This window comes from Sardina pilchardus, chromosome 12, assembly GCF_963854185.1.
Source record: "Sardina pilchardus chromosome 12, fSarPil1.1, whole genome shotgun sequence".
NCBI lineage: Eukaryota > Metazoa > Chordata > Actinopteri > Clupeiformes > Clupeidae > Sardina > Sardina pilchardus.
This window is the reverse complement of record NC_085005.1, coordinates 22,776,279-22,800,437: the sequence shown is the minus strand read 5'-3', so window position 1 is coordinate 22,800,437 and position 24,159 is coordinate 22,776,279. Positions and strand designations below refer to the sequence as shown.

Sequence of the window (24,159 nt, the reverse complement as noted above, 5' to 3'; positions counted from 1 at the left end):
TACATTTACTCATCTAATTTGCATATTATGACGTCACAGGATGGCAATAGCGTCAAATTATGCACATTTCAGTAAATGCTGATTGTTGAACACATTTGAGCAGTTTTACTTTGATTTTTGTAATTTCTCCGACATAACAAATAAACAGGGCCACAGCCACATGTAAACCAACAATAGTAAACTATTAGTATTATCACAATCCCTATGTTACTATATAATAAAGTAGCCTGGTCAAATCAGTTCCTATCGCGGATGACTTTGTAGTTCTTCAGAGCCCTATTTTTACTAGACCTGCTGTCTGTACCATGTCAATTACAGACACTATCATCATGATTATCACTGGCACCAAGCACAACATGCTTATTTGAACCCTTTGGTCAACATTCCTGCAGCTAAACATTGACGTACACACGCAAAGACCCACCTCCATTCACAGACGCATCTTGACTGTCACTGCCAATGAACGACCGATCATAATCTCCAAAAGGCAGATATTCTCCTTCAGAATCAGAGTAGGTGAATGGCAGACCCAAGACTTCATAACACACGACTTTGTTTTTTAACATTTGCCGTTTTTCTGCTTCAATTTGTGCATAGCGATCGCGCATTTCACTTCCGCGTTATAAACAGGAAATGCGTCTTTTTTTTTTTTTTTTCGCGAGTAATACAGGCACTTCCTGAAAACTTTTTTACTCGAATTTGGGCTTGAATCGAAGCTCTGGATGTCTGCCAACTAGTGGTGGAGAGTACAAAGGCGATTTGTCACCCTACTCGGATCTACCGTTTGTTTTAATCAGTGATGTTGCTTGTCGCCGTACGGCGCCTTGGGCGGTTAGAGGGTTAAAGCCTGAGACAGAAGGTGCCTCTCATATAGCGTTTACGCGTCCTCTCTCGCTCCTCGATCCTCACTGATCTACATAAAGAATGATGGAGCGGCAACAATGGGATAGTCTAGCCCTTCTATCTTTCTTTATGTAGATCATTGAGGATCGAGGAGCGAGGGAGGACATATAAACGCTGCTTGAGAGGCACCCACAGTAAATACTTTGAAAGTTGTATGTAGATAGTCTAATTAATGTTGATAGACAGAATGTTTAATGGATGTTGATAGGCAGATTGTTTAATAGATATTGATTGACAGTTTAATGGGTGGATGAGTGAATGGTCTGAAGAAGATGAATGGATAGAAGGTTGGATGGAATGTGCCTTATATTCTTGTTAAGAGAGACACTGATACAGCTCTCTGAGAGTAGTTGATACAGGTGTAATCAATTTAACTGGCTAGTCTTAAGAGAGAGTGTTCTTAAAGCCTGAGACAGAGTAAATCATTTAAAAGTTGAATGTAGATAGTCTAATTAATGTTGATAGACAGAGAGTTTAATGGATGTTGATAGGCAGATTGTTTAATAGATGTTGATAGACAGTTTAATGGGTGGATGAGTGAATGGTCTGAAGAAGATGAATGGATAGAAAGGTGGATGGAATGTGCCTTATATTCTTGTAGACTGGAGAGACACAGCTCTCTACTGAGAGTAGTGGATACAGATACAGGTGTAATCAATTTAACTGGCTAGTCTTAAGAGAGCCTGTGTATGTAGCCTGAGAGAGAGAGAGAGCTGCTGCACCTGGACTGGCCACCTGGCGTAACATTCTAATTGCTGCCGTGATGTCATAATGAGCAATGTTAAGTCTATGGGGAAATGTTTAATAGTTTTTAATTTACAGTTTAAAAAGTATAAAAGTTACAAAGTTGAAAAATATATTGCACAGGTCTCCTTAGTAAGACCTACGTAGCAAAGTTTGAATCAAGTTTCTACGTTAAACGGTTCAAGCTGAATTGCGAGCGTTAGAAGAAAAAGAATTATAATAATAAGAAACCTAGGAAGAACAATATAGTGCATTTTCATGCACTATAATAATAACTAGAAATGCAATTCCAAGGAATTACCAGTGCATGAAAATGCAAAAATAGATCGATAATGTAGATATGGCTACTAAGGTGTAGCTAGGGTAAACATGGTGGTTGCATAGTTTACAGAGAGTTGATAGTGTGAAGGTAGACAGTTTAAAGATGAAACATTCCAGTTCTAACTTAATTAATGATTTCTATTCATGTTAAAATGTTGATTAGCTAACTTAGCTAATGATTTCTAGCAGTTACGCTAAAAATGCTAATTATGCTAGCAATGCTAACTTTACTAACAATGCTAACCAGGTTGATTAGCTAACTTAACCGATGATTTCTAGCAGTAATGCTAAAAATGCTAACTATGCTAAATATGCTAACAATGCTAACCAGGTTGATAAGCTAACTTAGTTGATGATTTTTTGCAGTTATGCTAAAAATGCTAACTATGCTAACTAGCTAACTTGCTAATGAGGACTTTTATTTTGAAACATTTGTTGCTAGGGTATCCATGGTGGCCACTATCAGGAAACAAGAAGTTACTGCAGTATAATCATGTTGGTTGCTATGGAAACGGTCATAAACACTTAATTTTAATGGTTGCTATGTTGGTTGCTAGGTACATGGAGGTTTCATGTAGTTGACTGGAGGCATAGTGGATGATAACTGACAGTTGGAATGGTTGAACAGTTCAATAGTTGAGTAGTTTCAATGGTTAAATGATTTAATGGTGTATTATTGCAGTGAGGACTTTTATTTTGAAACAGTTGTGGACAGAGGAAACAATTGACAATTCACTGATCTACATAAAGAATGATGGAGCGGCAACAATGGGATAGTCTAGCCCTTCTATCTTTCTTTATGTAGATCATTGAGGATCGAGGCCCGAGGAGCGAGTGAGGACATATAAACGCTGCTTGAGAGGCACCCACAGTAAATACTTGTATGTAGATAGTCTAATTAATGTTGATAGACAGAATGTTTAATGGATGTTGATAGGCAGATTGTTTAATAGATATTGATTGACAGTTTAATGGGTGGATGAGTGAATGGTCTGAAGAAGATGAATGGATAGAAGGTTGGATGGAATGTGCCTTATATTCTTGTTAAGAGAGACACTGATACAGCTCTCTGAGAGTAGTTGATACAGGTGTAATCAATTTAACTGGTTAGTCTTAAGAGAACCATAGTGTGCTTAAAGCCTGAGACAGAGTAAATCATTTAAAAGTTGAATGTAGATAGACAGAGAGTTTAATGGATGTTGATAGGCAGATTGTTTAATAGATGTTGATAGACAGTTTAATGGGTGGATGAGTGAATGGTCTGAAGAAGATGAATGGATAGAAAGTTGGATGGAATGTGCCTTATACATTGTATTCTTGTAGACTGGAGAGACACAGCTCTCTACTGAGAGTAGTGGATACAGATACAGGTGTAATCAATTTAACTGGCTAGTCTTAAGAGAGCCAGTGTATGTAGCCTGAGAGAGAGAGAGAGAGAGCTGCTGCACCTGGACTGGCCACCTGGCGTAACATTCTAATTGCTGCCGTGATGTCATAATGAGCAATGTTAAGTCTATGGGGAAATGTTTAATAGTTTTTAATTTACAGTTTAAAAAGTATAAAAGTTACAAAGTTTAAAAATATATTGCACAGGTCTCCTTAGTAAGACCTACGTAGCAAAGTTTGAATCAAGTTTCTACGTTAAACAGTTCAAGCTGAATTGCGAGCGTTAGAAGAAGTAGTGGAATAATAACTAGAAATGCAATTCCAAGGAATTACCAGTGCATGAAAATGGAAAAATAGATAGATAATGTAGATATGGTTACTAAGGTGTAGCTAGGGTAAACATGGTGGTTGCATAGTTTATAGAGAGTTGATAGTGTGAAGGTAGACAGTTTAAAGATGAAACATTCCAGCTCTAACTTAACTAATGATTTCTATTCATGTTAAAATGTTGATTAGCTAACTTAGGTAATGATTTCTAGCAGTTACGCTAAAAATGCTAATTATGCTAGCAATGCTAACTTTATTAACAATGCTAACCAGGTTGATCAGCTAACTTAACGGATGATTTCTAGCAGTAATGCTAAAAATGCTAACTATGCTAACAATGCTAAATTTGCTAATAATGCTAACCAGGTTGATTAGCTAACTTAGTTGATGATTTTTTGCAGTTATGCTAAAAATGCTACCTATGCTAACAATGCTAACCATGCTAACTAGCTAACTTGCTAGTGAGTACTTTTATTTTGAAACATTTGTTGCTAGGGTATCCATGGTGGCCACTATCAAGAAACAAGAAGTTACTGCAGTATAATCATGTTGGTTGCTATGGAAACGGTCATAAACACTTAATTTTAATGGTTGCTATGTTGGTTGCTAGGTACATGGAGGTTTCATGTAGTTGACTGGAGGCATAGTGGATGATAACTGACAGTTGGAATGGTTGAACAGTTCAATAGTTGAGTAGTTTCAATGGTTAAATGATTTAATAGTGTATTATTGCAGTGAGGACTTTTATTTTGAAACAGTTGTGGACAGAGGAACAGTTAACAGGATATGTAGTCTTCTGAGAGACTGTATGCTTAAAGCCAGAGAAACTGACAGTTGGTGCCCAGGTGGCCGGCCACCTGGCGTAAGATTCTAATTGCTGCCGTGATGTCATAATGAGCAATGTTAAGTCTATGGGGGAAATTGTAATAGTTTTTAACTAATAGTTTAAAAAGTATAAAAGTTACAAAGTTGAAAAATACAAAGCCCACATCGCGTAAGTAAGACCTATGCGACAAAATTTGAATGGAGTTTCTACGTTAAGCGGTTGAAGCTGAATAGCGTGCGTTAGAAGAAGAATAAGAAGAAGAAGAAGACCGAGGAAGAACAGTACAGTGCATTTTCATGCACTGTAACTAGAAATGCAATTCCAAGGAATTACCAGTGCATGAAAATGCTAAAAAAGATAGATAATGTAGATATGGTTACTAAGGTGTAGCTAGGGTAAACATGGTGGTTGCATAGTTTACAGAGAGTTGATAGTGTGAAGGTAGACAGTTTAAAGATGAAACATTCCAGTTCTAACTTAACTAATGATTTCTATTCATGTTAAAATGTTGATTAGCTAACTTAGCTAATGATTTCTAGCAGTTAAGCTAAAAATGCTAATTATGCTAGCAATGCTAACTTTACTAACAATGCTAACCAGGTTGATTAGCTAACTTATCGATGATTTCTAGCAGTAATGTTAAAAATGCTAACTATGCTAACAATGCTAAATTTGCTGACAATGCTAACCAGGTTGATTAGCTAACTTAGTTGATGATTTTTTGCAGTTATGCTAAAAATGCTAACTATGTTAACAATGTTAACTATGCTAACTAGCTAACTTGCTAGTGAGGACTTTTATTTTGAAACATTTGTTGCTAGGGTATCCATGGTGGCCACTATCAGGAAACAAGAAGTTACTGCAGTATAATCATGTTGGTTGCTATGGAAACGGTTATAAACACTTAATTTTAATGGTTGCTATGTTGGTTGCTAGGTACATGGAGGTTTCATGTAGTTGACTGGAGGCATAGTTGATGATAACTGACAGTTGGAATGGTTGAACATTTCAATAGTTGAGTAGTTTCAATGGTTAAATGATTTAATAGTGTATAATTGCAGTGAGGACCTTTATTTTGAAACAGTTGTAGACAGAGGAAGTAGTGAAACAGGATCTGTAGTCTTAATGAGATTGTATGCTTAAAGCCTGAGACAGAAGGTGCCTCTCATAGCGTTTACGCGTCCTCTCTCGCTCCTCACTGATCTACATAAAGAATGATGGAGCGGCAACAATGGGATAGTCTAGCCCTTCTTCTATCTTTCTTTATGTAGATCATTGAGGATCGAGGAGCGAGGGAGGACATATAAACGCTGCTTGAGAGGGACCCACAGTAAATACTTTAAAAGTTGTATGTAGATAGTCTAATTAATGTTGATAGACAGAATGTTTAATGGATGTTGATAGGCAGATTGTTTAATAGATATTGATTGACAGTTTAATGGGTGGATGAGTGAATGGTCTGAAGAAGATGAGTGGATAGAAGGTTGGATGGAATGTGCCTTATATTCTTGTTAAGAGAGACACTGATACAGCTCTCTGAGAGTAGTTGACACAGGTGTAATCAATTTAACTGGCTAGTCTTAAGAGTGCCAGAGTACTCTTAAAGCCTGAGACAGAGTAAATAATTTAAAAGTTGAATGTAGATAGTCTAATTAATGTTTAATTTAAAGTTTAATGGATGTTGATAGACAGATTGTTTAATAGATGTTGATAGACAGTTTAATGGGTGGATGAGTGAATGGTCTGAAGAAGATGAATGGATAGAATGTTGGATGGAATGTGCCTTATATTCTTGTAGAATGGAGAGACACAGCTCTCTACTGAGAGTAGTGGATACAGATACAGGTGTAATCAATTTAACTGGCTAGTCTTAAGAGAGCCAGCCTGAGACAGAGTAGATTGTTTAAAAGTTCAATGTAGAGCGTCTAATTGATGTTGTTGATAGGCAGACTGTTTAGAATGGGTGGATGAGTGAATGGTTTGAAGAAGATGAATGGATATAAAGTTGGATGGAATTAGGAGGACTTATTTTGATACTGTTGTGCGCAGAGGATACAGGGGAACAGAATATGTAGTCTTCAGAGAGGAGCCTGAGAGAAACTGACAGTTGGTGCCCAGGTGGCTGACCAGCTGGGGTAACATTCTAATTGCTGCCGTGATGTCATAATGAGCAATGTTAAGTCTATGGGGGAAATGGTGATAGTTTTTAACTAATAGTTTAAAAAGTATAAAAGTTACAAAGTTGAAAAATATAAAGCACATATGGCATAAGCAAGACCTACGCAACAAAGTTTGAATGAAGTTTCTACGTTAAACGGTTGAAGCTGAATTGCGAGCGTTAGAAGAAGAAGTTTAATAATAACTAGAAATGCAATTCCAAGGAATTACCAGTGCATGAAAATGCAAAAATAGATAGATAATGTAGATATGGTTACTAAGGTGTAGCTAGGGTAAACATGGTGGTTGCATAGTTTACAGAGAGTTGATAGTGTGAAGGTAGACGTTTTAAAGATGAAACGTTTCAGTTCTAACTTAACTAATGATTTCTATTCATGTTAAAATGTTGATTAGCTAACTTAGCTAATGATTTCTAGCAGTTACGCTAAAAATGCTTATTATGCTAGCAATGCTAACTTTACTAACAATGCTAACCAGGTTGATTAGCTAACTTAACCGATGATTTCTAACAGTAATGCTAAAAATGCTAACTATGCTAACAATGCTAAATTTGCTAACAATGCTAACCAGGTTGATTAGCTAACTTAGTTGATGATTTTTTGCAGTTATACTAAAAATGCTAACTATGCTAACAATGCTAACTAGCTAACTTGCTAGTGAGGACTTTTATTTTGAAACATTTGTTGCTAGGGTATCCATGGTGGTCACTATCAGGAAACAAGAAGTTACTGCAGTATAATCATGTTGGTTGCTATGGAAACGGTCATAAACACTTAATTTTAATGGTTGCTATGTTGGTTGCTAGGTACATGGAGGTTTCATGTAGTTGACTGGAGGCATAGTGGATGATAACTGACAGTTGGAATGGTTGAACAGTTCAATAGTTGAGTAGTTTCAATGGTTAAATGATTTAATAGTGTATTATTGCAGTGAGGACTTTTATTTTGAAACAGTGGACAGAGGACGTAGTGAAACAGGATTTGTAGTCTTAATGAGATTGTATGCTTAAAGCCTGAGACAGAAGGTGCCTCTCATATAGCGTTTACGCGTCCTCTCTCGCTCCTCACTCATCTACATAAAGAATGATGGAGCGGCAACAATGGGATAGTCTAGCCCTTCTTCTATCTTTCTTTATGTAGATCATTGAGGATCGAGGAGCGAGGGAGGACATATAAACGCTGCTTGAGAGGGACCCACAGTAAATACTTTAAAAGTTGTATGTAGATAGTCTAATTAATGTTGATAGACAGAATGTTTAATGGATGTTGATAGGCAGATTGTTTAATAGATATTGATTGACAGTTTAATGGGTGGATGAGTGAATGGTCTGAAGAAGATGAATGGATAGAAGGTTGGATGGAATGTGCCTTATATTCTTGTTAAGAGAGACACTGATACAGCTCTCTGAGAGTAGTTGACACAGGTGTAATCAATTTAACTGGCTAGTCTTAAGAGAGCCAGAGTACTCTTAAAGCCTGAGACAGAGTAAATAATTAAAAAGTTGAATGTAGATAGTCTAATTAATGTTGATAGACAGAGAGTTTAATGGATGTTGATAGACAGATTGTTTAATAGATGTTGATAGACAGTTTAATGGGTGGATGAGTGAATGGTCTGAAGAAGATGAATGAATAGAATGTTGGATGGAATGTGCCTTATATTCTTGTAGAATGGAGAGACACAGCTCTCTACTGAGAGTAGTGGATACAGATACAGGTGTAATCAATTTAACTGGCTAGTCTTAAGAGAGCCAGCCTGAGACAGAGTAGATTGTTTAAAAGTTGAATGTAGAGCGTCTAATTGATGTTGATAGGCAGACTGTTTAGAATGGGTGGATGAGTGAATGGTTTGAAGAAGATGAATGGATATAAAGTTGAATGGAATAAGGAGGACTTATTTTGATACTGTTGTGCGCAGAGGATACAGGGGAACAGAATATGTAGTCTTCAGAGAGATTGTAAAGCCTGAGAGAAACTGACAGTTGGTGCCCAGGTGGCTGACCAGCTGGGGTAACATTCTAATTGCTGCCGTGATGTCATAATGGGCCATGTTAAGTCTATGGGGGAAATTGTAATAGTTTTTAACTAATAGTTTAAAAAGTATAAAAGTTAGCAAGTTGAAAAATAGAAAGCACACATGGCATAAGCAAGACCTACGCGACATAGTTTGAATGGAGTTTCTACGTTAAACGGTTCAAGCTGAATTGCGTGCGTTAGAAGAAGAATAATAAGAAGAAGTTGCGGAAGAAGACTTGGAATAACAGTACAGTGCATTTTCATGCACTGTAATAAGAAGCCTAGGAAGAACAGTACAGTGCATTTTCATGCACTGTAATAATAAGAAGAATAGGAAGAACAGTACAGTGCATTTTCATGCACTGTAATAATAAGAAGAATAGGAAGAACAGTACAGTGCATTTTCATGCACTGTAATAATAAGAAGTAGTAGAAGAAGAAGAAGAAGCCTAGGGATAACAGTACAGTGCATTTTCATGCACTGTAATTAGAATAACAGGATGTAGAATTAAATTCATGGTAATTCAAAGAAGTTCCACACAGTCACACAACAATGTGCATTGCTGCTGGGGGGAAACATTTCCTGTTAATGGAATGTAATACGTTCACTTAATAACACAAAAATATTTTTTATCCCGATTACTCAATTCATACCTGCAGCCCCATTAGCACACTATTTGCAATTAATTTGATGCTCTTATCCAGAGTGACTGCAATATGCACAAATTACAGAGTCCCTGCAGAGGTTAATCGCCACAGACGCTCAGTTGGGGCGAATCAAAGGACTTTTTTAAAACTTCATCTTCAGGGAGAGCCTAAGCATTTTGTGATGCCATTTCTAATGCATGGCTCTCATCATCTCTCATCATCTATTCTGACTGAAGTGCCCTTCTGAACATCACACCACATGCAGGCATCAAAGACAGTTCAGCTTGTACAAGAGATTTGAGGCTTTGAGATGCAATATGGCCTGTGGGAGTCTATCAAAGAAACAGCAGCGGGGGTGGTTTGTGAGTTTTTACCATCAAGGCAAGACATTTTAAAGCCTTTTCTCTCAGGACTTTATAGCTATTATTTTGAATAGCACATTTAATCCTATTTTTGTGCACAGGGTTGACTAGTGTTTGCGGTTTATTATTGGCATATTGCATATTGGGCTAAGTGGCGGCAACTAAGAACAGTGTTAGTAATTAACTGTTAGTAATTTGTGTAATCCATACCGAAGAAAATGTCAAGATGCTGACATTTAAACTACAAATCATCGGGACTTTGTTTGAGAAGAGTGATGTTATGATATAACTAGCTTGCTAAAATGACTGTTTATGACCACAGGTTGTGTGGTCATAGCTGTTGGTATCCACACCAGGCTAAGGGGTCCTATTGTACACCTGGCACAAAGCGTGTCTCAAGGCTTGTTTTTGATACATTTTTCGCCATGCGCTTCTCTTATATAAAACACTGACGAATTAAAGAAGCAGGTGTGGTCTGCCGCATGATGGGGGAAAAAAAACGCATATACATGTAGCACAGCTGAATATACACTGATACATGAAGTGAGCAGCCCATGGTAAAATGTCCCAAACTCGTATGCAGAATGCGATGTCAGTCAAGTCATACTTTGCACATGAAGTCACAACTACTGGCTGGCAGGCAAGAGCATGATTCTCCAGCAACGAAACACAGGTTTTGAGGTAAATAACATGCCAGATAGTTGACGGGGTTATGTTTTTTTTTTCTTTTTTTAATCAAACTGTCATTTGCAGGCAGTGTTTCTTGCCTGCCAGGCATGCAAGGTTAGCCTGACTCCGCCTGTCTACACACTTCCGCTCAATTTCATTTCCCTTCAGTACTCCGTCTGTGATACCTTGATCCACTTTTGTTTACTCCGTCAAGTGCACCTCCGCCCAATCAGCGAACAGAGGGCATTCCCGAGAGTAATTACATTTAAGCTTCAAGCCTATCGCTATCGCTGTGTCCCTCGTGGTTAACATACGTCATTACCAAAAAAAATTTCAAACTTCAGACAAGTGTCCACCAACCAGGAAATAAATGTTTGCGAAAGGATCTAGGCAAGACTCTCTGCGAAGAGAGTCTGGACTCCAGGCTAATCCAAGGTAGCCACGTGTCTACAAAGTAGTGAACAGTGAAAGTAATAACTGTGTACTGTAGAACAGTTCAAATAATAGACAAGTGCAGATGTGTGTAGGGCTGTAGGCTATACTCGAGCCTTCAGCAAAGCAAGGTTTAGTGGGATTCCTTCAAATGCTTTGACTGTCAAAATATCAACATGCTGTTTGATGTTGCGCTGCTTGCTGTTAAAGGGAATGACAAAGTAATTCTCATCGATTTAAAGGATGTTACATCCACGACTGATTAAGATATATAAAAACCCTTTTGAACAATGCACCTGACCTCTGATCACAAAATCACGCCTTTTAATTAGCGTATGTGGACTGGACCCTAAGTGTTTGGATAAAGACGTCTAAAGAAATAGAAAATAAAAATGTCAGCATTTGTTTTTAGACAAGTGATGTAATAACACCATTTCGCTTGCTTGCTCGAACATGGCCACAAGCTGAGAAAGCATCGGGGGGAGAAGAGTGATGATTCAAGAACTGTACTCTGATTCTCTCGCGCCCTCTCTCCCCTCTCTATACTTAGGCCACGGGCTTCCAAGAAAGCACCCTCACACTCATATGAGCCCAGTGGGATGCAGGCCAGTTAAACGAGCCGTTTGGCTATCCAGAGCACAGATAACCATCTGCGCACTCTTTCTCTCTCTCTCTGTCTCTCTCTCTCTATTTCTGTCTCTTTCTTTAGATATCTCAAAGAGATGATTATGGTTTTATTAATATGTGTACTAATTAATTACATTACTGCGCTTATCAAATCATTAATATTCTCACAGGTGTCACTGTATCTACATGAAAGGGGACTGGCACGGGGAGAGGGTCATGTTTTGAGGGTGTGGGCAAAGAGGGGGGCATCCTCACCCGAAAGGTGAAAAAGCCTGGGATTAGTAACCGAGAGGAGCATCAGCAAGTGATAAGTTATTGCGTGGCATATACTACAGCATGCCGAGCCGACCCAGGGAGGATTACCAGAGACATTCCCAGACAGGGGGCATCATAGCGGCTCTGGGCCGCAGTTGTTGCATGCTGTGCTCCAGATGACTGCACTGCCAGCCTGTGCTGAACTCAGAACCAACCCCCTCCCCCTCCCCCTGGCCACTCCACCAAAGTCACTGTGCACTTCTGAAAGGGCACAGTAAAGAGTCTCTTTGGTTACATGGAAACATAACGATAAACTCATTACCACCTCTCAACACCAGTGTATGGTCAACTGCACTGTTGCCCTGAAGTTGAACAGGGAGTTAATGATTCTAAGCCAGCTAATATATCCTCACAATCTGCTGGCTGTCCATTTTGTGTGTCTGCTGAGAACATTTTTTTCAGTCCAGGGCTTGAGAACAGTGATCTGGCACGGTGTGCTGGTAGGGAGTAGTGCACATTACAGGAGTTATCCTTCTTATAGGGGGCTATTCAGGAGCTGTGTTCTCACTTCCTGTCTCGTCACTGTGGTTCTGTGTTTTGCAGAGCTATCGTGTGAGTCACCTATCCCTCATTTTATGTGTTCTCTCTCTGTCTCTCTGTTTCCCCTTACTCTCATTCTATACCTCCCTCTTTTCACTCTCTCTCTCATGCTCTCATTCCATAACTCACTTCTCTCTCTCTCTCCTCCATTCCTCTCTACCTCCTTTCACTCTCTCTTTCCAAACCACCATTGTTTAACTCCCCCCCTCTTTCCATAGTTCCCTTCTTTATCTCTCTCTATCTCTTGCTACCACTCTCTCTCCTTTCACTGTATCTCTCTCACTGTCTCCTTGCTCGTCTCTTTCTCTGTCCTCTTTATTCTCTCCCTCACACTCGCTCGGATCTAAATTAGTTTGACGTAAATAATTGAAGTCCGGCGCCTTCCTCCCGGCCATGTCCCCCTGTCTCCCTCTCTCTCTCCCTCTCTCTCTCTACTCCACTGCCCTCCCAGCTGAGCTCAGAGACGGGTCAGTCCACACCGTCACGTCTGTGGTGGGAACGTGAGTCGAGTGGAGGGCAGGCGGGACGCTATTTTAAACTTCTCGTTTACTGTATCTGTCTCGCAGGCCTGCCAATCCCACTGGCCTCCCTTCACTGCCTGGACTTCCCTACCACCCAAATGTAATCAGATAGCGCACGAAAGCGATCTCTGCCCATGGCAGCCTCCCATAGACATGTTAGCACATTACAGTGCTTTTAATACGCTGTGTGTGTGTGTCTGTGTGTGTGTGTGTGTGTGTGTCTCCCTGCCTGTCATTCGAGTTTCTGATAAAAAGAAGAATTGACAAGAGGGGCAGTCAGAGTAGCCTGACGACGTCATACTCAATTCTTATCAGAATATGAGTCTGAAACTGCTCCATTCAGCTGCGATTATGGGGCGTGATTCAACTGATACAGTGCGGGGGGGATAGCTCTGCACTCATTGGATAGACCAAACCAAACAGAACAAGTTATTGGCTGTCAGTATCTGCGAAATCTAAGACAGAAATATGTAGCAGGGTAGGCTATGGAAAACATCCTCCTTCGTTTTTAAAAATAATTCCTTCAAACTGTATGCAATGAACAGCTGGGGAAGTGTGTCGTTAACCCAACGAGCAAACAGACATTTTTAAACAAATGGGAACAACATCACCCAAACATGCTGTTTTAACTGGGTGAAAGTGAAACTGAAGTTTTCCCACATATCCTCGTTGGTCTAAGTGTTCAGAAATAGTTGTGCGAATCCGTAATAAAACCTCCGTTTCAATAGCTAAGATAAACGAAAGGCCAAACTGCATGAACAAATTATGCATTCATAGCCATAGCGTTTCTGTTGCAATCAAAATCAACCTAAGCGAACATGGTCTCGCACACCCAACTCGTTGAACGAGGACGCATGCAGCCGTGAACGTCACTGCTGTTCATATGTCAATCATCACGTAAAGCCCGCCCTGTGAAATGTGATTGGTCCGGGCCGAAGTGTATCTCGAATAGTAGCAGCTGAACGGAGCAATGCCAGACCGAAGTTCCCTGCAGAAAAAGAATGGAGGCGGGGCTAAACTTCGGTCTGGCATCCAGGCTACAGTCAGAGGGCATTGACAAACAAACCATTACACAGACTAACCAACAAATGTCAACAAAAACATGAACTCCTTGGAGTTAGAGATGAGGAAGTCTGTCTGTTTTTTCTTTTTTTCTCTCTCTCTCTCTCTCTCTTTCTGCTCTTAAATTCAAATTATTAACCTCATTCAAATCACTGTATACAAAATGTTTCTTGTCTCTTAAACTCACTTGGGTTATGTAAGGTATGTGGTCTTTGTTTTGTAAATGTGCATCTGTGTGTCACCTAGGGCAAAACTTGAGGAAGTGGCCATCCGAGGCTTCAAAAATTCAATAAGCCTTCAGTAAAGGGGCATTCACATACGTCGCTACTCGCCCATCGCTCCTCGCTTCTCGCCGAAATTCTACTCGCTGGTAGAAAAAAAAAAACTGCTGCCGGCGTCGCTAGTTTACTTCACTGCAAACATGTCCGTTAACTGTCAGTCATCTCTATTCTACATTCTGATTTGGTACTCGCTTCACTCGCATCGCTGGAAATTATTTTAACTCCGTACCCACCCACATCGCATCGCTAGTCCTCGCATCGCCTGTCCTGGCCACATTCAGCTCGAAAACATTCACTTTACATTGACAGTTCTCGCTCAGAGATGGGCGAGTAGCGACGTATGTGAATGCAGCCAAGTTGTTTAAATGCAGAGAAGAGTAAGCGCGTGGTCGTCACGGCAAAAGCGCAAACAACCGACTTGGGTCACCGTGCTTTCCAAGTGCGGGTGCTGATTGTTGAGGCCGCTGCAGGATAATGGGATGACTGTTTGAGCAAGGACAGGGCTGATGTCAAAGGCTGCATACAGCACAGAAAAAAACACGCCAGATGGTTAATGATCATACTTGCATGTCTGGCCTCTAAAAATACATAGTCTGACGGCCACTTAACTCCATTCATGCAATTAGTCCCTCTTCGCTAAATTTAAACTCGCTCAGCTGCAGTCTGCTGCTGCTGTCCCCAAGCAGGGTCCCTGTGCAGGGCTGCACACACTTTTGAGCAAGTGGCAATCTGAACCCAAGCGCTAAAAGCTGCCAGAGAAGGTTGCAGAGTCCCATTTCTTTCTTCTCTATCTCCTCCCTCACTCTACTTTACCTTGTTCACTCGTTAGGAGCATCTATTCGATGCAAGGAGGTTTTTGACACATACATGTGTAGCAAAATGTGTGGAGAATTTTTTAGCATGCCGAGTGGCATACCACGTTTCAAGATGAGGCTTTTTAAGGGTGAATCTTGTGATAGTTGCATTTACCACTGTTTCAACATCATTTCAGAACCTTTCCATGACTTTTCACGACCACGCCTCAGGTTGGGGCCAATTATGAAATGTGACTTAAAGGTGAACTATGCAAGTTTTTTAGCTTAATTTGCCTTAACTGATCAGCTTCGGATTCATTGGAATGGTTATTTGACTTATTTCGGGTTGAATGACGGCTGTCTTGCTTCCCCCTAGCGCCTCTGAGCAGAAAAAAACACGCCTGCAAGCTTGTGCCACCGAGCCGGTGGCACTGACAAACAGAGAGTCTTAGGCCTCGCGTTCATGCTTATGAAAAGGCAGACTGACCGATTGAGGAGTGTTGTAAAATATACGCGCTGTAGGGGAAGCTTGGCAGAGAAACTTGTTAGCGTAAAACGAGCGAAAACGAAAACTGTATAGTACCCCTTAAAACAACAAGATTGTTTTCTCCCCCTCCATTCTTTGGGTGCCTCTCATTTGGGCATTTATACGTCCTCCCTCGCTCCTCGGGCCTCGATCCTCACTGATCGACATAAAGAATGCTGGGGCGAAAACAATGGGATAGTCTATCCAGTGTTAGTTATAGATCAGTGGGGGGGGCGCTGTGGCGCAGCAGGCTACAGCGTCCATACCATTTACGGGTCCGAGTGCCCACGGGGACCCAGGTTCGAATCCGGCCTGCGGTCATATCCCGATCCCACCCCATCTCTCTCTCCCACTTGTTTCCTGTCTACGTCTTCACTGTCCTATCATAATAAAGGCAAAAAGGCCAAAAAAATATACTTTAAAAAGTTATAGATCAGTGGGAATGCCCCTCGAGGATCGAGCATCGAGGAGGCATGTTGAGAAGCACCTTTTGTCTATTTGAAACAGCCAAGGGCTCACTACACTTCAATCTGTACTAGGGCCCCACAGTGATGCAAAGCCCCTCGTCCAACTGCATGACAAACATGGCTACACAGCTGTTAGTCGGACACACACCAAGCATGGCAGGCGGGGCTTGCCAAACATACAACACCCCTTTTAGGAACCAAAGGGCACAGAGGCTCAGCGGAACACATGATGTCATTGTGATTAGATTTCGTCACTTATTTTAAGTGAACAAGGGCGGAAGGACGGGGCGTTGGGGTGTGGCGGGTGGGTGGGTGGCTGACATCACCAGCGTGACGCCAAATCCCAAGTTGTTGGGCGTCTGGAAATGTGAAGCCAGGCCGAGATGAGATGTGCCCTGCTGGCACCCATAATGCCTTGGGAGCACTCTGCTGCTGCGGTCAGTGCCATCAATCACAAAAGGGGTCTGGCTGTGTGAGAGAGGCTCTCGCTTATTATTAGAGTTTACCATTGTTATTTATAGAGCTGACAGAAACAGAGGAGCACTAGAGGCTTCCTCCACACACCACAAATAGGACTGGCGGGAAAGCGTGAGCTATCTATCCATTGAGGGGTTAGGCTAGGCCGTGGCTATTGGGCACGCCGGCACCGTTAACCCTTTAATGCTTTTCCATTCCCCCCCCCCCCCCCCCCCCTTTCCAAGAGTGTGCTGTATAGCTTTTTATGTACATGTAAATTGTCTAATGATCCAGGGGAAGTGCCACTCTCTCGAAGAGGCCGATTTTACAAAAAATCATCCAACATAAATTCTGCTCAAAACATTGCGCCACATCACGCTGCAAAACACTGTTTCACTCACATCTAGTTAGGCCATTCTAATCGGAAAACCAAACTGTTAATAAAAAAAAATAAAAAAAATCATGCTTGTTCATGTAAGGGCACAGTATTACCTCTGGAGTACTAATGGTGTAGCACTATCATAGACATCGGGCATATAGAAATGGACATTATGAGAACATGACATGTTTTTGGAACATTGAAGAATGTAATTCCATTCTAGAAGACGCCAGAAATACAATTATGAACATTAAAATGTTCATCTTAGTAGTGTGGAACTGATGCAAACAGTCTCGGCAGCAGCAGTCTGAAATTCAACCTTGTATCAGGACATACTGTATCTGTGTGCACTTTCAAGTAAAGATAAAAGCATCCGCACAATTATGGCAGACCCTCCTTGGGCTCTGAATCATGAGTTTCACATTACAAGAGATGATGAAGAGATCTCAATCAGGATGTGAGGCGCCCCACTTCATCATTTCCTGGTAATGCATCCACACGCGCCACTTTTCACTGCCCGAGACAAAGAGGTCTCCTCCAGGAAAAGGGTGCTTTTACAGTGACCCATACACAGAACATTTTGGCACAAACTTGGCACTCAGTACTCAATACATACAGTGCATTGCCAAATGTAATGCAACACTGAGCATCAAGCCAGCATCACGGAGAGCTGCCGAATCATAATCCACCCACCAGACTGCATGTGCTTTTCATTTAACATCCAGCCAGAGAGCTTTGCATTGCTCAGGATTATGGCTAACGCTAACCATAAGTTCACACAGAGGCCTCATTCTTTTATAAAATGCTTAACGACAACAGCTGTGTGGACAGATCTGGAGAGCATGCTGGCTGGTAAAAGGTTGAAAGCTAGCGTTAGCAGCATCTCAGCTAATAGGGTCAGCTCTGCAGCAGATCTCCACACTCCAGCACTGCACAGCTCAATATAGTGCTGCGGCATTTTAACTGGGACTGGGGAGAAGCATAGTTGCAACACTCTCAGTAGTTGGAAGTTGGAAATTCACGTTGTGCCTTCCCTAAAGAAAGCCATGTTGTTGTTGTTTTTTAAGATGTTGCGAGTGACAGAGGGGGATTCACACTGTTCCGAAGACAATGCAATGCTTATCTACGAAGGTTGGGTATTGTGTGGGTTTTATCCAATACAGTGGTGGTAAACCAATATAGTGCTCCGGAATATTCGCTAGAACTGGGGAGAGGCAGATAGCTGCAACACTCTCAGTAGTTGGAAGTTGGAATCACTTTGTGCCTTCCCTGAAGAAAGCCATGTTGTTGTTTTTAAGATGTTGTGAGTGACAGAAGGGGATTCACACTGTTCCGAAGACAAAGCAATGCTTATCTACACTGTTAATGAGGATCACAAGAAATGCAAATTCGGCAGATCGGAGAACTCTGCAAGAGACTGTCTCTGGTACAGGGTCTCAGTCAGAGCCTCATATCTTGGGTCAAATTCGATAAAATGGTCGGGCAAAGTATGCCTTCCTGTCATTTCAAAGATTCAATTACCAGGGCAAAAGCAGGAAAACGGCTACACAAATGACTACCACTAGGTCTGCATAGAGGTTGTATCTGGGTCACTAGCAGGGCAGATGCAAAATTAGGAAACTGGCCCAAACAGTGGCACATTTTCTCTCTGCCCGTTCATTTTCATGTTTGTAAAAAAGGGTTTGTTTTCTCGTCTGCCCATCTCCAACACTGCCTGCCTGAGAGGGCATCATGTTGTCCCCAGTCCTCATTGACCAATGTTTACAATGTTTTTCCACTAAGAGGATTTATCATGATAAGCTATATACACTAAGTCCAAGAAGTATGTATGTATGTATGTATGCCTGTTCTCGCTTCTAAACAGGCTAATCAGAAAATGACACTGTAAACAAACAAAAAACAGTACTTAACTGTCGTTCACCACAAACATCCATAATTGGCTACAAACACAACCTGGTCTAATTTTAGTCTAATGGCCATGTTCATTTATATTTTCACACAAATGTACACAAAGACAACTGGTGACAAAGCACAGCACCAAGAAGGCTTCATCCATCAGAGAGGGGACACCTTCACATCTGATCTGAGACCATCCTCATTATCTTCCACTAGCACAAAAACAGGAAGACCTGGTGCACATTTACAGGGTCACTGCGCATTCAGTTGCTAAATGCATCTTATCTGCTGGGTAGGTCACGCCTGCAAAGGGAGGCGGCACGATCATGTTGAAACTATACAGGTTTCAAACTATGTGCTTACAATCACAGACCTGCATTTCTGCAGAGCCAGTGTGTAAATTAGTAAAGCGGGCTGGTAGCACGCTCAGTCACAGAAATGTAATGAAGTACAGTACATACACGAAGGAATGCAACACATTTCAAAATAAAAACATTACAGAACTAGAAGGGCACTGGGACAGCGCAGGCTTCCCGCCTATGCCAATTCCCCACTTTTAGGAAGTGAATGAAAGTGAAGAATAATTTGTGGATATGGCATGAGATTCTTATCTGCATTAAAATGGAATGGATAGTTTATTGGCTCACGCTACACTCTTCCACAAAGGATTTGTGTAAACTGTAACATAAATATTTGCTTAACTCTGCTGACAAAAGATAATGCGCAGTTGCGCACCCAAAAACATGTCGTCTATAGTGGATGTAATGCAATTCTATATCATGAGAATAATTATTGGTTTCAAAATGGAGCAAAGCAAGGGATCGCAACGTTCTGGTTCCAAAGACCCCTTGTAAAGTTATGTCTAGGTTCTCTATCCTGTATTTTCTGGCAGGTGTGTATCCTGGTCTTTTCACAATTTTGGATTTTTCATCACTTGATGACGTGGACTGACTCAAACACGTATACATGTTCATCAAGTAGCTAGTTGGCAAATAAGCCAAGCTAAGCAGCAGTAGGAATGATTCTTTGTAACCTGAGTGAAGTGATTCAAGTTAATGTTATTGCAATGCTTCACTGCAGATTATTCTTCCTGTTATGCTTATGCTATTTTGCATTATTTATTCACTTTCATACATTTTTAAGATTATCTCATGTGTATTATGCCATGCATAGATTTGTCTTTTTTGTTTTGTTTTTTTGTTCACAGCAATTTGTTGTTTTCAACTACTGTTGTTTTCAAAAGTGTTAGATAAATAAATTGGCAATCACCGATTAGATGACAAAACTAATCTAATCAATTCTAATCAGCCATTTATAATGGACCTTCCATTGCACTGTGGAAGTCGAATACATTTCTGCACATTCTTTTCTATTACACGATCCCTACGGAATATCTTGATAATTTCATTATAAGGTCCCTCTGCATTCTCACCTTGCCTCCTTAAAATAAACACATTAAAGACATAGGGGATTCTTCAAACTGATCTAGACATGGCAACAACAAACCCACCCATCAAAATACTCTGTTGGACTTCATGACAGTCAACCTGTCAGGTGTCCATCTCTGTTTTGGGATACACTGCCTGAATGTCTCTCATACCACGCTTGGCTGCAGGGACATTACATTACGAGGGAGAGGACTGACTTGCATTTAACAAGCTTTTGCACCTGTGTAATTCTATCCCTCACTCATCTTCTCATTCGAGGCCGTCAATAATGGCCATGCCAAGTATAAATGATAATGTACATTCTGGAACATCTAGATTTATTTATCAAAACAAACTTAAAGCAGGGAACACACACTACATACATCTATATAAGTCGCCCTATTTCTGTAGATTTGACTAATGCAATTTACAGCAGCAAAAGCCTATTGCACAAGTATGCACTATGCACATGTATGCACTATATTCTATCCCTGAGCCTCAAACTTGACCTCTTCTTGTTTTCACCTGAACCACAGATGTTGTGCAGTAAGCACCACAGTTACAGGACTGGTAATGTTATCATGGTGCAAAGGTGCAGCTCTATTGCAAGTCTATAACAGAGAGATTGTGTTTATAAATTTATGTTCGCCGTATTTGATAAGTACTTGTGTCCAATATGACTTTTGATTAAAAAAATAATAAAAAATATATATAGGCACAACCCTCAAACACACTTGCAGTGCAGAGGGAGAGAGTGGGTGGGGTGGAGAGAGTATTAAACTGAGACGGAATGCTGGTATCCACATCCTGTTTCCTGTCTCCCTGCTCGGCACTCTGGGAGACATAGAGGCTCCGTGATAACGTCCATATGAGCAAGGGTGGGGAAAGCTCTCTCATCTCATCTAGCTTTGGCAACAGAATCAGACCTTTTTTTTTATCGGAATCAGAACCACTTTGGTGTTGGCGTACCTATGTAGTGGACGACACATGTCTGCCCCTTCTTTGGAAAGGTTCTTCCTGTAAAAACAAAGGCAGAGGAGAAAGCAATGAGTGACAAACATGGAAATAATAGAGGTCTGGTATGAGGAGAACTCCTGGTATAAAGTAACGGCAAAAGAAAATTCAGAGCTGATCAGAAATGTGAACCTACAGTAACAATGTGTTGGTGTGGCTAGCATGTCCCTAGGTTCACCATGGCATCATGGCTAGTGCAACTGTTGTTGCAAGTCTAACTGCACTCTCGGCACACAGAAATTGCAGCAAGGCTTTTAAAAACTTGCTCAGGCAGCAAAGCTCTCTGAAATGGTTGTCTGGAGGCTGGTATTCTCAACTGTTAAAGTTGCAAGGCAGCTCACACAGCTATGATAAGGACTCCAGTACATCACTTTAAATATAAAATCTCCCCTCTCTCTCCTTCTCTCTCTCTCTATCTCTGCTCACTGGAGTAAGAGAGTTGTGCCCTGCTGCTCTTTCAATCACTTGCTCTACTCACAGCTAAAGGAATGTATGCTACACTATACAGAGGAGGGGGAGGGATAGGGTAACACTCAAGAAGCTGCAAGTTCATTATGGAGACAGAGACATCACATGTTAACTATTTATTTTGACTTTAGCAATCCACATTGGTTGATTTGAGGCTTGTTTTCAATGAGCTGTACACATCTGATGTAATTTGGACAAAGTGCATGACACTTTTTATATATATATATATCACTTTGATATTAACTGCACTAACGGTGTGAATGTAGTGCTAACCCTAGCTGAGCTTATAATGCAGGTTCTACTGCTTCACTAAATTCTCGTACAATGAATGCTAACCTTACATCATATCAAGTGTTCTGAGTCGCAGACTATATGGTTTAGCTGACCACCGTCCAATACAGCAGGTTCCTTCTTATTCAGCATTAAATCATAATTTACCGATACTATCTGATTCTATATAAATTCTGCTTCTCATCTTAACTAGGCTAACTGCTAGCAGCTACACCATTGTTTACTCGTTAATAACTGTTTTATACCTGTTCTTGTTGATAATAAATATAGTAACAGAAGTTAACGTTTATCTGCCTATCACAATCCTTGGTCGTGTGCTAACGTTACTATGTTGTTTAATGTTACAGAAAGATTCACATAATGTATATTCTTTCAACAATGTGACATTTTGGGACTTTGTCATAACAATGTAATGCTGAGGTTACAGATGTGTGTAAAATAACGGAGCTACTCTTGTTTGTAGTCATAACGTTACATGGTGAGAGGCGTAACCGTCAACGTTGACGTTAGTCAACATAACCCGGAGCAACACTAACGCTGGCGTTAGGAATATTTGATTTATCTAGCTAGTTTGATCAATAGAATGGCAGACATTAATGATAAAAAAAAATATGTGAAGTACTACAACCAAACCCAGTTATTAGCCCAACGTGGCTTGAAGCTCGCCGGTTTGCTAGCCTGTTGGCTGGGCTCCGACTAGCCAAAAACTATGCAGCCAGGCAGCCATCGATTTTGGCCATAGACATTTTGGCTAGCTTGCAGTAAAATTGTACCCAACAGCTCTCTTCCAGATGAAATGAATCAAGTCTCAGGAAATTGCAGCGACTACGCAGCTTCACGCTGTTACTTACCATCTCCTGGAGATATTGTTTCAACTTCCACACCCATTATGGTAAAGCGTCGGTTCCTTGACCATAAAATACAGTAGTAGGCTAGCTCCCACGCTAGTGATTTGGCCGGGGACCCCAGCTACAGTGGTACCGCACACTCCGCCCACACAGCTTTGTCTAATCACCCACTGACCAAACAGGAGGGGGGCACTCTACAGCTGACATTAGGAAACAAACCCTCCCTCCAATAACTGTGCTCAGTCTGTCTGTCAGTTCTTTGTATTTCACAGTCTGGCTATTTCATAGTATTTCTTGATATTTCTCTTTAGAATAAGTGTGGTCTGCTAACTGGGTAGAGGAGATGATCAGAAACCTGATTTTAAAACACGCTACATTACGTTGACAATCCCAATTCCAGGTGGAGAGTGTGAACTGTGAAGGCCTGCCGCAACGCCAGCACACATAGCCATGAATAAACAGACATGTTTATTACAATTTTATACTATGCCTACGAAGGCAATAATTACACGTTTTAAAATGTTACACTGTTTACTAGGCCATATACTGTATATATATATATATATATATAACGTTATGACGTTATACTGTATCTTACTAGGTATCTCATTCAACTAAAACATGGACAGACAGTGGCACCGCACCTGCCTCTGAAAAAGACAATCTTTTTAACAATAATTAGAAAGCTGCATTTTACATTAATTGTTCGTGTGCCACTGCAGACTAATTAGGTAGGCTAATTAACTAAGTCTGGGTAGGAGAGACCATAGAGAGACACAAAACTATTACTGTAAGACCATTTCCTCACGCTCACCCGGCACAACCAGACACTCCACGCGCCACCACATGGTCGTTCTTTTTCTGTCACGAGCAGTCGCATGGCAAGAGGTGAACAACAATTCCCATAATGCACTTCAATGTTTACGTGTGTATTTCCTGTCCGTCGCTGGGAAATGTGAATGTTTGAAATGCTCCCACGTTTTACTGATACCCTAACCCAAGCGGCAACATTCTAAACTGAACAATGAAGCCTACCCGGAAGTTCGAAAAACTGCAATACCTCGAAAATCCGCTGGGGACTGGTCCCAAAACAGAGCAAATTTCCATAGACGCCCATGTTAAAATGTCCGTTTTCACGGCGTAAATTCGTGTTTTTAAAGCCTGGTCCCATGGACTTTTATTGTATTTTTCGGTAGTTTCCCGGTCCCTGACAACTGTGAGGGGGGTGAATTTTTTTCTAACTCGTTAGTTTGGATCGCATTTGGATATAAAAAAGTAATGACGTCGTCAACTTGATTGACAGCTGACCAATGTCGAGGTTGACGTTGCCAGCCGAGTGGACGTCTCAGCCGTGATCCTGAATCTTCATCACCGTATCCTCTCTGAACATTTTTATTGAAAAATCTCTGCTGTTAACTGTACTAACCGACACCAGA

At 40.9% G+C, this 24,159-nt stretch overlaps 1 protein-coding gene across 1 annotated transcript in view; it reads right to left on the bottom strand.

Annotated features, from left to right (window-relative positions):
- Positions 1–22,875, bottom strand: part of fkbp1b (FKBP prolyl isomerase 1B) — a 34,493-nt gene extending 11,618 nt beyond the window's left edge. The window contains exons 1-2 of the mRNA XM_062550347.1: positions 22,727–22,875; positions 21,072–21,119 (exon numbers count right to left, since the gene is read on the bottom strand). Of these exons, the coding sequence (XP_062406331.1) occupies positions 21,072–21,119; positions 22,727–22,763 (85 nt within the window). The 5' untranslated portion in view covers positions 22,764–22,875. The remainder of the gene's footprint in view (positions 1–21,071; positions 21,120–22,726) is intronic.
- Between the last annotated feature and the right edge of the window lie 1,284 nt (positions 22,876–24,159).